Source organism: Cnephaeus nilssonii (assembly GCF_951640355.1).
Source record: "Cnephaeus nilssonii genome assembly, chromosome: 19".
In the NCBI taxonomy this organism is placed as follows: domain Eukaryota; kingdom Metazoa; phylum Chordata; class Mammalia; order Chiroptera; family Vespertilionidae; genus Cnephaeus; species Cnephaeus nilssonii.
Window position 1 is genome coordinate 37,076,164 of NC_137090.1, and position 13,219 is coordinate 37,089,382.

At 45.5% G+C, this 13,219-nt stretch overlaps 1 protein-coding gene across 2 annotated transcripts in view; it reads right to left on the reverse strand.

The window, feature by feature from the left end:
- Positions 1-11,668, reverse strand: part of ANKFY1 (ankyrin repeat and FYVE domain containing 1) — a 66,297-nt gene extending 54,629 nt beyond the window's left edge. The window contains exon 1 of one of the 2 annotated variants that reach the window (XM_079799072.1): positions 11,605-11,668. In XM_079799072.1, the coding sequence (XP_079655198.1) occupies positions 11,605-11,614 (10 nt within the window). In that variant the 5' untranslated portion in view covers positions 11,615-11,668. Of the gene's footprint in view, positions 1-3,445; positions 3,468-11,604 lie in introns of those variants that run through there. The other variant, XM_079799073.1, reaches the window with a different exon arrangement.
- Positions 11,669-13,219: the final 1,551 nt, after the last annotated feature.

Here is a 13,219-nt window from a genome sequence, read left to right on the forward strand (position 1 = left end):
AAAATACTTAGGAGTAAACTGAACAAAAATATGCAAGACCTGCACATTGAAACTATAAAACATTGCTGACAAAACAAAGACAACCTAAATATAGTCAGCCCTCTTGTATCCTTGGGTTTTGTATCCATGGATTCAACCAACCATGGATCAAAAAATATTCAAGGAAAAAAAATCCCTTTTATTTCTCTCTCATCAAAAGCTTTATCTCTATGGGTCAGTTTGGATCTCTGATCTTCCTTTCTCTTCTCCCCTTCTCTTCCTTTCTTCTCTCTAATCTTCCATCCCTCATCCTAACATCTACTCTTCCTTCAATGGCACCTCCTCCCTCCATCCCCCCTCCCCTAACACTTTGCTTGAACACATACACACGCACTTTATCTATTATACTGTATTTTTACTGTACCTTTTCTATATTTAGATATGATTAAATACACAAATACTTACTTGTGTTACAATTACCTACGGTATTCAGTACAGTAACATGCTATACAGGTTTGTAGCCTAGGAGCAATAGGCTAGACCCGTGGTCAGCAAACTGTGGCTCGTGAGCCACATGCGGCTCGTTGGCCCCTTGAGTGTGGCTCTTCCACAAAATACCATGGCCTGGGCGAGTCTATTTTGAAGAAGTGGCGTTAGAAGAAGTTTAAGTTTAAAAAATTTGGCTCTCAAAAGAAATTTCAATCGTTGTACTGTTATTTGGCTCTGTTGACTAATGAGTTTGCCGACCACTAGACTATAGGATCTAGGCTTATGTAAGTGCAATCTATGATGTTCACACAATGACGAATTCATCTAACAATGCATTTCTCAGAACACATCCTCAATAAGCAGCACATAACTGTAATGGAATACTTCTCAGCCATAAAACATACTACATCAAAATCAATATGCTAAGTGAAAGAAGCCAGACACAAAAGACTACATACTGTATAATCCCACATGAAACTAGAGAAGGCAAACTGGTGATAGAACGCAAATCAGTGGTTGCCAGAGACCAGGGGAATGGGACAGACTGTGAAGAAGTTCAAGGAAATTTTTTAAGATTATAGAAATGTTCCATATCATGACTGTGGTTGTGGTTACACTACTATAAATATTTGTCAACTGTCAAGTTAAAATAGGAGAATTTTGTTGCATGTCAGTTATGCCTCAATAGCAAACAACATATTCCTTCTGGGATGCACCTTGACATCTTTCTCTTTCTGAACACCATCACACCAACATTTCCTTGAAGCCTTAGCATCATTCACACACGTAACCAGTCACCCTTCTCGTCCTTCCTCTCTCCATTCTATTCTATGCATATCAAGACTAATCTTCCTAAAACACAGCTGAACCAAACAACTTCAGGTTCTCCACTGTCTTCAAAAGTACAAGTTTCCTACTGCGGCATTCCAGAAGTTTCTTGAAGGCAGGAAACGTCTTATTTATCTTTATATTTCATTAGCAGTACTTTAACCCTTTGCACTCGCTTGCTTTTCTCTCGATTCCTTTATTCTACTCGGGATTTAATTTTTTAAATACCCCAGATTTTACAAAGCGCGGCAGTAAAATAAAAAACTGGAGTTTCTTTTCATACAAACTTATTTATTTGGATTTTTTTATATTTCAAATTATTGATACATTCAAAGAGTATAAAAAGAGCTGCTACCGATGCTAACCGTGTCGAGTCACACTCGACATCCGAGTGCAAAAGATTAAACTGTGTGGCATGGTCTTTAAGTATACTACACACAGAAGAATTTTAGACTTAATAGGCCAAATTATATGATACTGCCTACTGAAAAATGCCCTCCCCCCCCCATTATATCCATAATTTCTGGAACCTTGACTATTACCTTATATGGCAAAAAATGGGGGCAGGGTCTCTGCAGGTGACTATGTTAGATGGAAGGTTATGCTGGATTATATGGGTAGGCCCTATCCTTATAAAAGGGAGCAGAGGGAAATTTGACGCAGAGGAAAAGCAGAACGGAGATATTTTAGGATGCTGGCCTTGAAGATTAGGGCGATATGACCACAAGCCAGAATGCCAACAGCCACATGAAGCTAGAAGAAGCAAGAGACAGATTCTCTCCTAGAGTATGGCTCTAGTGACACCTTTGATTTCAGACCAGTAACACTCATTTTTACTTCTGGTTTACAGAATCATGAGAGAAAACTTTTCTGCTCTTTTAAACCACCCAGTTTGTGGAAATGTGTTACAGCAGCCATAAGGAACTAATACCGCTACACTTATAAAAAAAAATCTGTATAGTAAAATACTTTAAAGCCCCAGCAGCTTCTTTCTGGATTAGTGTCAATAACAAAGTTTTATAAACAAAATATAGTTTCTTGTAATATTTAGCAAGAAAAAGAGGAATACTTTTAATATCTCCAATAGCAGTTAATTATCTCAAGGTCTAACCAACATATTCAAAGTAGCACAGTACTTAAATAGAATTTACTTAGGTTAAGTGGGTTGCTTAAAAATCACACAATTAGCAAGAGACTAACTTAAGATTTAAGATCGTAAGCCAAAGCCCACGTTCATCCCATTTTATTATGCTGCCTAATACTTGCTCCAATGTCAGGAAATGAAATAAATATTAATTAATTCATGAATCCAGGAATTAAATGTGTTCTTTCCATTCTCCATCTTAAATGCAATTCCTACTCTCCTCCTCCTACTCCAATTTTAACCCACACTGTATTCACAAAGTATTTTTATTATTATGTTAATCTTCACCTGAGGATAATTTTTCCAATGATTTTTGAGAGTGGAAGGGAGGGGGGCGCAGAAGCGTTGCCTCCTGCATGCACCCCGACTAGAGCTGGGGATCAAACCTTCAACCAGGCACATGCCCTTGACGGGAATGGAACCCACGACCCTACTGTGCATGGGCCCACCAAGCAAGGGGTCCAGGCTGCCTTTCACTACTTGAGCCAATTAAGCAGAGACAGGGTTGAATCATATATAAGCGTTTATTCCAATAATGCCAGCAGTATGGGAGAGCAGCAGGTCATGTGCAAAAATCTGCTCTGCAACTCCCCATAAACCAGATGCTTATATTAAACTAGCCGCCCATTGCAGGAATACTCCTGCAAGAATAGGGTTTCCTGCAGCCTGAGCGAAGCTCCCACCCGTCTCCGCTGCCTCGCTCCCTCCCACCCATCTCCGCTGCCTCGCTCCCTCCCTCCCGTCTCTGCTGCCTCCCTCCCTCCCACCCATCTCTGCTGCCTCGCTCCCACCCATCTCCGCTGCCTCGCTCCCTCCCTTCTCCTCTGCCTCGCTCCCACCCGTCTCCCACCCGTCTCCGCTGCCTCGCTCCCTCCCTCCCGTCTCCGCTGCCTCCCTCCCTCCCATCTCCTCTGCCTCGCTCCCACCCATCTCCTCTGCCTCGCTCCCTCCCTTCTCCCCCGCCCTGCCTGCTTCCCTCTTTTCTCCACCGCCCCGCTTGCTTACTTCTCTGCAGCTTTGCTCCCTTCTACAGTGCTTGGCTTCCTTCTCCACTGTCTCAGTCTTCGCTCTTCACCTGGATATGCAAGTTAACTGCCATCTTGGCTGGGTTAATTTGCATATCACTCTTGATTGGCTGGTGGGCGTGGCTGGTGGGTGTAGCGGAGTGATGGTTACTTTGCATATTACTCTTTTATTAGATAGGATAAGACAAAGATTACACAGGGAGGTTGGCATTGCAGGCTGGGGAGGGACTCCATTGTTTGGGCAACAAGGTTGTTAATCTTTCCATGATAATAGGCTGTTCTTGAATGAGAATGTATGGAATTCCAAGGTTGACTCCCAGGTCCAAGGGGCATACAACTCCTAGCCAGGTTAGAATGTCCTTTATTGAATCAGAACAAGGCAATCATGGTTAACAGAGCATGATTAATATACCTTATAACTGTAGCTAGTCCCCAATATTCTATTTATTTTTGCCCCTAACATAACTACTGAGCCATACCAGCCAGGGTCACGAAGTCTTTTTAGATTAACAAAATCCTGATATTTCCTTTCTGTAGACTTTTATATTTCTTACATCCAAGTCCCAATTTTAGCAGTGAATTAGTGTGTTTGTATAATTCCTTAAGGACTACCTGACTTTATCCCTAGTCTGCTCTATGTCTATTAAGATAAAAGAAAAATAATTGTAAAAGCTGTGATAGAATCCTATTTTGAGAACTACAAGAATAATTTTTGTTTCAGACATATATTAGAGTCTTGCACATAACAGTATTTCCTTAAAGTATCATCTCCCTAAAATATAGTATCTTCCTTGTTGGCATCGGAATAGATAAGCTCCTCATGGTGATGAATTACTACCACTACTACTTTTCTAAATCTGTCATAAGGCAGATGAAATTTTTCTTTCACTGGGGTTACTGAGTACTCATTAACCAAGAGGGCTAAATATAGAAAATTGTTTAATAGAGAATAAGAAATAAGTGGCTATATTTACTGTTGAGAACTCAAGTTCCCATACTGTAATGCAAAGCATGGAAGGGGAAAGGACAGATAGCAATACCATCTGCAGGAGAGTGCAAAGGGATAGTAAGGGTCATAGACAATCCTCCCAGTCTGCACTCTCCCACTTCACACACACACACACACACACACACACACACACACACAGCTTGGATATTATTAAAAACTAGTGCCCCGGTGCACGGATTCACGCACTTTGAAAGAAAATTAATTAGAGGGTAGCAGGTGGGGCGGAACTGGTTGAGATAGGCCGGACACACCCTGGAGCCAACTTCCCTGGGTCCCGCCCGGGCCGCGGCTCAAAGGGCGTCTGTGGAATGAGCAGGGTCCCTCTGGCAAGTGGGGTCCCTCAGCCTGGTCTGCAGGGATCAGGCCTAAACTGGCTCTCCAACATCCCCGAGGGGTCCCGGATTGCGAGAGGGCGGTTCTCGAGTGATGCACCCCTGAATCGGGCTCCCTCCTCTCTGGTTCTGGGTGCATCACCCAAGAACTGCCACTGCCAAGTCACCGCAGCTTGGCAGCTCCTGCGTTGAGCTGCCCCCTTGTGGTCAGTACACATCATACCTACTGGTCGGTCGCTTAGCCTTTTATATATATAGATAAGATGGTACTAAGAGATATTTCATATTTTGACTTTTCATCATTTAAAATATCTAGCATTTCATAACTTGACTGCTCTGACAAAGTCCAAAAGCCATTATTTAACCAAAGTTTGCTTTAAAAAACAAAACAAAACTACTTTGGGTTTCTAGTCAAGATGAAAGCAAGGTAAACATGGTAGCCATTTCAACATGCCTCAGACTATTCTAGTTATGTCACTACCTTGGCTGACACCTTTAATCAGCCTCACCCCATGGCTCAGAGTAAAATCCAAATGCTTCACCAATTCTTTCATAATCAGCCCTTAACATACTTTTCCAGCCTCATATCCTTCCATCGAGAACAGTGACCTCTTCCCACTGCCATCTCTCATGTCCAAAAGAGGCTTATTTTCCAAAGCCCAGCTCCAATGCTTGCAGCAAAGACCTTCCCTGACCACCCAATGCTCCCCATCACTTCCCTAAAACAATCCCTTCCTATTCTGAATTCTCAAAGTAACTCATAAGCATTTTTCACTGTCCACCATATAATACAGTTTCTTATGCAATACTTTTCATCTCCCCTCCTAGAGTGTGGAGTTGCCTGTGAATAGGCTCTAGGTCTAGCTATTCTTGTTTGTTTGTTTTTTGTTAATCCTCACCTGAGGATATTTTTCCATTGATTTTTAGGGAGAGTGGAAGAGAGAGTGGAGACAGAGAGAAACATTGATGTGAGAGAAACACATCACTGGTTGCCTCCTACACAAGCCCTGACCAGGGTCAGGGCCAGGGAGGAGCCTGCAACCAAGGTACATGCCCTTGACTAGAATCGAACCTGGGACCCTTTGGTCTGCAGGCCGATGCTCTATCCATTGAGCCAAACCAGCTAGCTGGCTATTCATTTTTAACCACCCACTACTTCTCCCTCTACCCCCACTCCATGCTCATCCCATCCTCTACCCAACAATGCCTCACTAGGTGGAATTCAATAGATACCTAGTTCGTTAGCCTACTCAGATTCAACAAGAGATATTAAGGACATAGCAATTTCTCATTTTGTTGGGCATGACTTGTAAATCATAATATCTTAACTACAGAAACTCAACTTGCCAGTGACTGAACCCTGCATATCTCGACAATGATTCTATAGCTCTACTCTGGCACATCAACAGTCACTGCAGTGAACAGATAAACTTTCTTTGGAAAAAAAAATCCTCAAGAAGGCTAACAACTATTGCTTGTGACAGAAATGAAAAAAAGGGAAGGTAGAGCAAAGAAAGAAGTGGTATAAAAGGGATAGTGCTGAAAGGTATCCAGACTATATGCAATGGCATGGGACATTTGTTGAATGAATAAAATAATAAAGAGATAAATTTCAAAACAGGAAAGAAAACAGTTTCTCCTTTCCCTATCCTACTAGCCTATATTTACTAAGCATTTTCTGGAACAGGGCTGTCCAACAGCACTTTCCAGATTGATGCAAGTGCTCTATTAACCTGTGCCTACTAGTGTGGGGAGCCACAGGGCTATTGAGCACTTGGACTAGAACTAGTGACTAAGAACTGAATTTTGGGTTTTATTTATTTATTTAAAATATATTTTTATTGATTTCAGAGAGGGAGAGGAAGATGGAAACATCAATGATGAGAATCATTGATCGGCTGCCTCCTGCATGCCCCCCACTGGGGATCGAGCCCGCAACCCTAGCATGTGCCCTTGACCAGAATTGAACCCGGGACCCTTCAGTCTGCAGGCTGACGTTCTATCCACTGAGCCAAACCAGCCAGGGTATGGTTTTATTTATTTTTAATTAAATTAGTAGCCAGTGGCTACTGTGATTATCCAGAATATGGAATGTGTTCACCTTATTACTGGAACTGTTGTAAAAAATGTCTTCCTAACCAAATTCCAGTGAGTTAATAAAAGTCCATGATCAATTTTCTGTTTAAAACCCATTTACATTTTTCCAATTTTCACTTTAATTCTACAGAGGAAGGAAAGGGAAGTATGGCTTAAGAGACTAGGAGAAAGACTGAATGCCAGGGTCAAAATGTCTAAAAGCTGTGCTAAAAGCTCCGTGTACTATTTCTCTCCATCTTCACGGTCACCTTTGAGATAGAGATTATCCCAAATTGAAGAAACGGAGACAGAGCAATTAATTGGCTTACCTCTGAACAGTTTAGGAAAACTATGATTCAAATCCATGTCCAATGGAGAACTGAGCTCGTACACTTCAACTGCTAAAACTAAAATGGGCTGGATAAGAAGCAGGTTAGGTAGCTCCCAGCAGATGGACCAGCCAGCTTGCTAGACAAGAGACTAAGGATGTATCTAGGCAAGTATTCCTGACACCTGGTAAATGATGCGCAATAAATTCATCCCTTCCTTCAACCACAAGGATGATTCTAAGTTGGGAGATATAGCAAAACAGAAAGTGTCTGACCTGGCCAGTGTGGCTCAGTGGATAGAGGGGTCTCAGGTTCAATTCCCAGTCAAGGGCACCTACAAATCCTGTCCCTAGTCAGGGTAAGTGTGGGAAGCAACCAACTGATGAGCCTGTCTCTCTAACATCAATGTTTCTCTCCCCCACCATCCACTCCTTTCCATTCTCTCTAAAAAATCAATGGAAAATATATCCTCAGGTGAGAATTAACAAAAACAGCAACAACAAAAAAGTCTCTCTGCCCTCATGGGGGTTTATATTCCAGAAAAGGAATTCCTTTTAAAAAATTAGGAAAGGTTTCTAAACAGGTGAGAACTGAACAGACACCTGAATAAAAGTCAGCTTATATGATAGTTGCAGAGATGTAGAATGGAAATGAATGCTTTTAGGACAGACTTTAGCCAATTATATATGGTCAAATCAATGCCCATGGATGATGGAAGGAAAGAAAAGTGGTTTCCAAGCAAGTCACATTAAGAAGTTATTGTTTGGGCCCTGGCTGGTTTGGCTCAATGGATAGAGCGTCGGCCTGCAGACTGAAGGGTCCCAGGTTCGATTCTGGTCAAGAGCACATGCCTGGCTCGATCCCCAGTAGGGGGCGTGCAGGAGGCAGCTAATCAATGATTCTCATCATTGATGGTTCTATCTCTCTCTCCCCTCTCCCTTCCTCTCTGAAATCAATAAAAATATATTTTTTTTAAAAAGAAGTTATTGTTTGGGGATGGGGATTGGGAGGAGGATTAACCAAAGAACCTATATGCATATATGCATAACCCATGGACACAGACAATAGTGCAATAGTGTGGTGAAGGCCTGGGGAGGGGATGGGAGTGGGGAGATCAATGGGGAGAAAATTGGGGAGGGGGAAGAGGGAACATGGAACATCTGTAAAGCTTTCAATAATAAATTAAAGAAAAAAAGAAGTTACTGTACATTCAGGCTCTTCAGATTCTATTTACTATTCCTAAGCACGATTTCCACATGCTCACGCACTAACACCACTAAACAAAAACCATTACCAGGATGTTCCCAGAGTGTGCTTGCAGATAATCCAATTATTATGTGACACAGATTTTTGCTGTTTTTTTTAAATATTTAAATGACTATCTCAGAACAAGTGTAGCCCAACTGATAAATTCTGATTAAAGTACAGCAAGCAGCATTAAACAAGTAACACCCCAGCAAAGCATTTTCTAGTGAATCTTCAGTTTAATGAGCTAACTGGACTAAAATGCCCTACTCAATTCTTCCTAGTCAACGTTTGCAACATTGTTTCCAAAGAGCTTAAATCAGAAGAGGCCAGGAAATTAGGACACAAAAATAGAAAAAGAAAACTGTGAAGCCAGAATCTCATGACTGTGCTAACCTATCTATCCTCCCTTTTAAATTGAACCCTGAAAGGATGTTTTGTTTAAGATGCACACTCCACTGGGTAGATGTTACCCTAATTCTTACACGCACGTCAAGGCACTTGCAGGGTAACCATCAGCATACTTGCCCGGTATGAGCATCTCATGGCTGGAACCTGACTTTGAAGCACACCATACATGCTCAGTAAAACTGTTGAATGAAAAACCAGCTGCTCTCCACAATTTCAACCTTTATAATGTATCCCCAAAACACTCACCAACTTCTATTCTCGTCCTAGTATAAAAATACTGGACTACCTACCCATTACCTCACAATAAGGCCGTCCAGAACCTTTCTACCCGACCTCACTGCTCTGAGCTACAAACTTCGCTGGCTTCTTAGGGTGTTAAACAATGTTACACAACGTTCTGTGATTTACCCAAAAACTAGCTTCATGGAATGTAGCTTTCTTTCTGCTTTTATTCCTCCACTGCTTTCATACAATACTAGAGGCCCGATGCACGAAATTCGTGCATGGGGTGGTGGTGGGGGGGGGGGGGGGGAGAGGTCCCCTCAGCCCAGCCTGCACCCTCTCCAATCCAGGACCCCTCTCACAATCCTGGACTGCTGGCTCCTAATCGCATACCTGCCTGCCTGCCTGGTCACACCTAACTGCCCCCCCCCCCCTGCCAGCCTGATCGCCCCTAACTGCCCCCCATGCCGGCCTGGCCGCCACTAACTGCCCCCCGCTGCCAGCCTAATCTCCCCCAACTGTTTCCCAGCTGGCCTGGTTGCCCCCAACTGCACCCCCCCTGCTGGCCTGGTCGCCCCCGACTGCCCTGCCCTCCCCCCCCCGCCGGCCTGGTCGCCCCATGCAGCCTGCTTGTTCAGTCGTTTGGTCGTCCCTCACTAACCCCCCTGCCGGCCTGGTTGTAGGCAGCCATCTTGTGAGGGTGTGAGGGTTAATTTGCATATTACCTCTTTATTATATAGGATGTATCTGATGATTTCCCCCCTCCAGGGAGGTCTAACATGCTAAAAAGGACGAAGATAAAAACTGGGTGGAGGCTGGGGGTTGGAGGGGGGGTAAGATGGGGGACATCTGTAATACCGTCAATAATAAAAAAATGTTATTTATTTGGTTAATCCTAACCAAAGGATATTTTTCCATTGATTTTTAGAGAGTGGAGGAGGAGAGACAGATACATCAATGTGAGAGATACATCAATTAGCTGCTTCCCCCCCCCCCCCCCCCCCCCCGCCCCGCACACCCCAACCAGGGTCTTGCATCAAGCCTGCAATTGAGGTACATGCCCTTGACTGGAATCAAACCCAGGACCCTTCAGTCTGCAGCTGACTCTCTATCTACTGAGCCAAACAGGCTAGGCTTAATTTTTAAAAAAAAACTGGGTGCCAGTCCCAGCTCTCTATTCTAACTATAAAGTGCAAGTAACACACATGCCAGGCCTCCTTCACCTTGTTCTGAAGTCTAATCCAAATGAGAAAAGCCTGCAAACTGTCACGTGCCACCCAAAGGTAAGATGTGTTTAGATAGCCCTGGCCAGGCAGCTCGGTTGGTTGGAGCATCCTCAGTGCACCAGTGGGTTTCAGGTTCCATTCCCGGTCAGGGCACATACCCAGGTTGCTGGTCCGATCCCTGGTCGGGGTGCGTGCGGGAGGCAACCAAGGGATGCCCCTCACATCAATGTTCCTGTCTCTCTGTCTCTGTCTCCCCCGCCCCCCCTTCTCCCTCTCTCTCTGCAATCAACAGAAATATGTCCCCGCGTGAGGATTTTTAAAAAAAGATGCGTTCAGACAAAGCTTAACTCAAAACCAACACGACAGGTCGTGACCAGCACCTTGCAGTCACTCAATAAATAAGTCAAATAAGGAGTATTTTCCTCCAATAATGGGATGGAACAGGAGAAGCACACTGGCCAGGTCCCAGTGTCCCTGGCAGGTAACTCACATCTGGGCCTTCTCCCCCGCCCCAGTCCGCCCCGGTACAATAAGGCTTTGACAATGAAGGATTCTAATATTGTTTCGTTAAGGGAGGTAGACCCCAAGAGGCCAAATGGCCTTTACCTGCAGAGTCATAAAGACGGCACCAGACAGAGGCTCAGGACTAGACAGAGAAGCAAAGGAGCAGCATACCACTTTCCAGCAGCGTGAGCAAGGCCAACTCCCTTACCAAGCAAACCCCTCCTCGCGCGCACAGCTGTAAAGCTGGAGAAAGAATCGCAGCCGGCGCGGATGCCGGGGCTGCAGGGGAGTCCGGAGACCAGGCCAGTTACAGCACCGGCTCTCCCCACCCCTCACCCCGAGAAGAGTCCCAAGCTCTTCCGCAGGCGAGGGATGTACCCCTTCCGGATGCAGGACATGCCAGGACAGCAGTTTCGATTTCCTAAGGAGAAGGGTTACTTCCCCCGCCGTCCCAGCACCGCGGGCAATCAAAGAAGCCTCCCGGCCGCCCTCGGGACCCCGCGGCTGCACTCAGTTCCGGCATGGGATCTCCCAACCCAGCTCCGCAGCCCGCCAGGGTTCCCTGGGGTCCCGTGGGGTCCCGGAGCGCCGGAGGGGCGTTGCCATAGGAATAGCGTTCAAGACCCCCGCCCTAGACGCCGGGGATAGGCTGAAGAGGAAGGCTCGCGACACCCGCCGTGCCCCGTGAGACCACGTCCCGCCGTTCCCTCTCAGGGCTGCTGCGCGCAGCCCGCAGCGCCCCTACAGCTCCCGCGCTGTCCCGCGCGGCTCCACAAAAACCCTACCTTCCGCCATGTCGGCCCGGCCCTGCCTGCAGCCTCGCGAGAAGTGCGCCGCTCAAATGGGGCGGTGCGTAACAGAGGCCGCAGGTCTCGCGAGAATCATGGGAGTCCAGGCAAAGGGAGGAGCGTGGACTGTGAAAAAACAGTGAATGAAAGTGGAGGGAGTAGCCGGACACCGGAAAATCCGAAAGCTTGTCTCTCTTCACTTAGTGCCTTCGAAGCCCGGGACTGATCAGGCACCGACCGGGCTCTATGATATTGCACTCCCTAGGGCGGGCACTGGAAAGGATGGACAGCGTAGACTTCTCTTTGGGAACACTTGGCCGTGAGAGGGTCGGGGGTAGGGGGGGTGGGGGAGGGGGGTCTTTCGATCTTTTTTGTAAGGATGTGAAAGGCTGAGAGAAAAGAGCCAGAGGAGAGGGAAAGGCTAAAAGACGGTTCTAGGTCCCTGGGGAGGAGGGATGCCCTGCAAGCGAATGCAAAAGGGAGTCACTGTTACTCTACTAAAACATGAGGACGGAGATGGAAGTGGAGGGAGATCGGGGAGAACGTTGGAGGACATCAATATTATGTTTGAAGTTTGTAGGCAAGAGTACCAACCAGAAGAGAATGAAGAAACGTTGGGAGAGGGCATAGGTTGGAAGTCCTGGTTTCAGTGTCTCCTATATGCACTTTTTTTTTTTTTTTGAGACTACTTTTATTAAAGCTGTAAGAGTCAGAGAGGATGGGTTGAAGGAAGGATTTGAGAACAGGAGGGTGTCAGAACAGAAAAGGGGGGAGGACTTGAAGTTGAAGTTTTAGGTGCTACCAAGATTAAGCATTAGTGGGTAGTGAAGTGGAGGAGGAATTTGCAGTTAGGAACATGGGAAACAGGGTCATGGGTTAAAATTTGAGGAAGAGTACTTCTGGCTGAGGGACACCTGGGAGATGGGAGGAAAGAGGGTATTGAAATATGTAAGAACGATAAGATGCCCAGGGAAATGATGGTCCAGTTGTGGCGGGGAAACTAAAGATGTGGCAGTATGGGTAGGGAGGTGCTGAGAGGAGCTGCACTGAGCAAGCAGCACTTAGACTAAGAAGGCGAGGGGAATACTATACTTGCCAGGTTCAATGGAGGTGCCCTAGCGCAAACCTTCCCTGACTGTCAAGAATGGGTTATAAGTGTGCCAAATGGTGAGCCCTTGGGGCCATCAGGGTGACCAAGCAAGCCAGCCAGTCTCCTCTGGCCACAAGCAGCCTCATCTGTTTTAACAGTACCCTACAAGAATTGTCTGGGTCACAACATAAAAATGACATAAAAGTGGTGACATGACTGATGTCTGGTCTGACAGTATATGACTTACCTTTGCCTCACCTACAGGAGCCTAACTAGTGTCTGGCGTACAGCAGCTGTTCAGAATGTTTGATGAGTTGTAACCACTGTGACCTATACCAGGAGTCTGGAGAACTGGGTTCAAGTTTGGCTCTGCAACTGATTTCCTGGTTGGGCAAGTCCCTGCAAGCTTTACACTGCCATCTCAGATTCTCCATCTACTTCAAGAAGGAGTTGGACTAGAATCCATGGTTCTTAACAATTTGAAGGGTCATGACCCTTAGAGAATTTGATGACAACCATTTC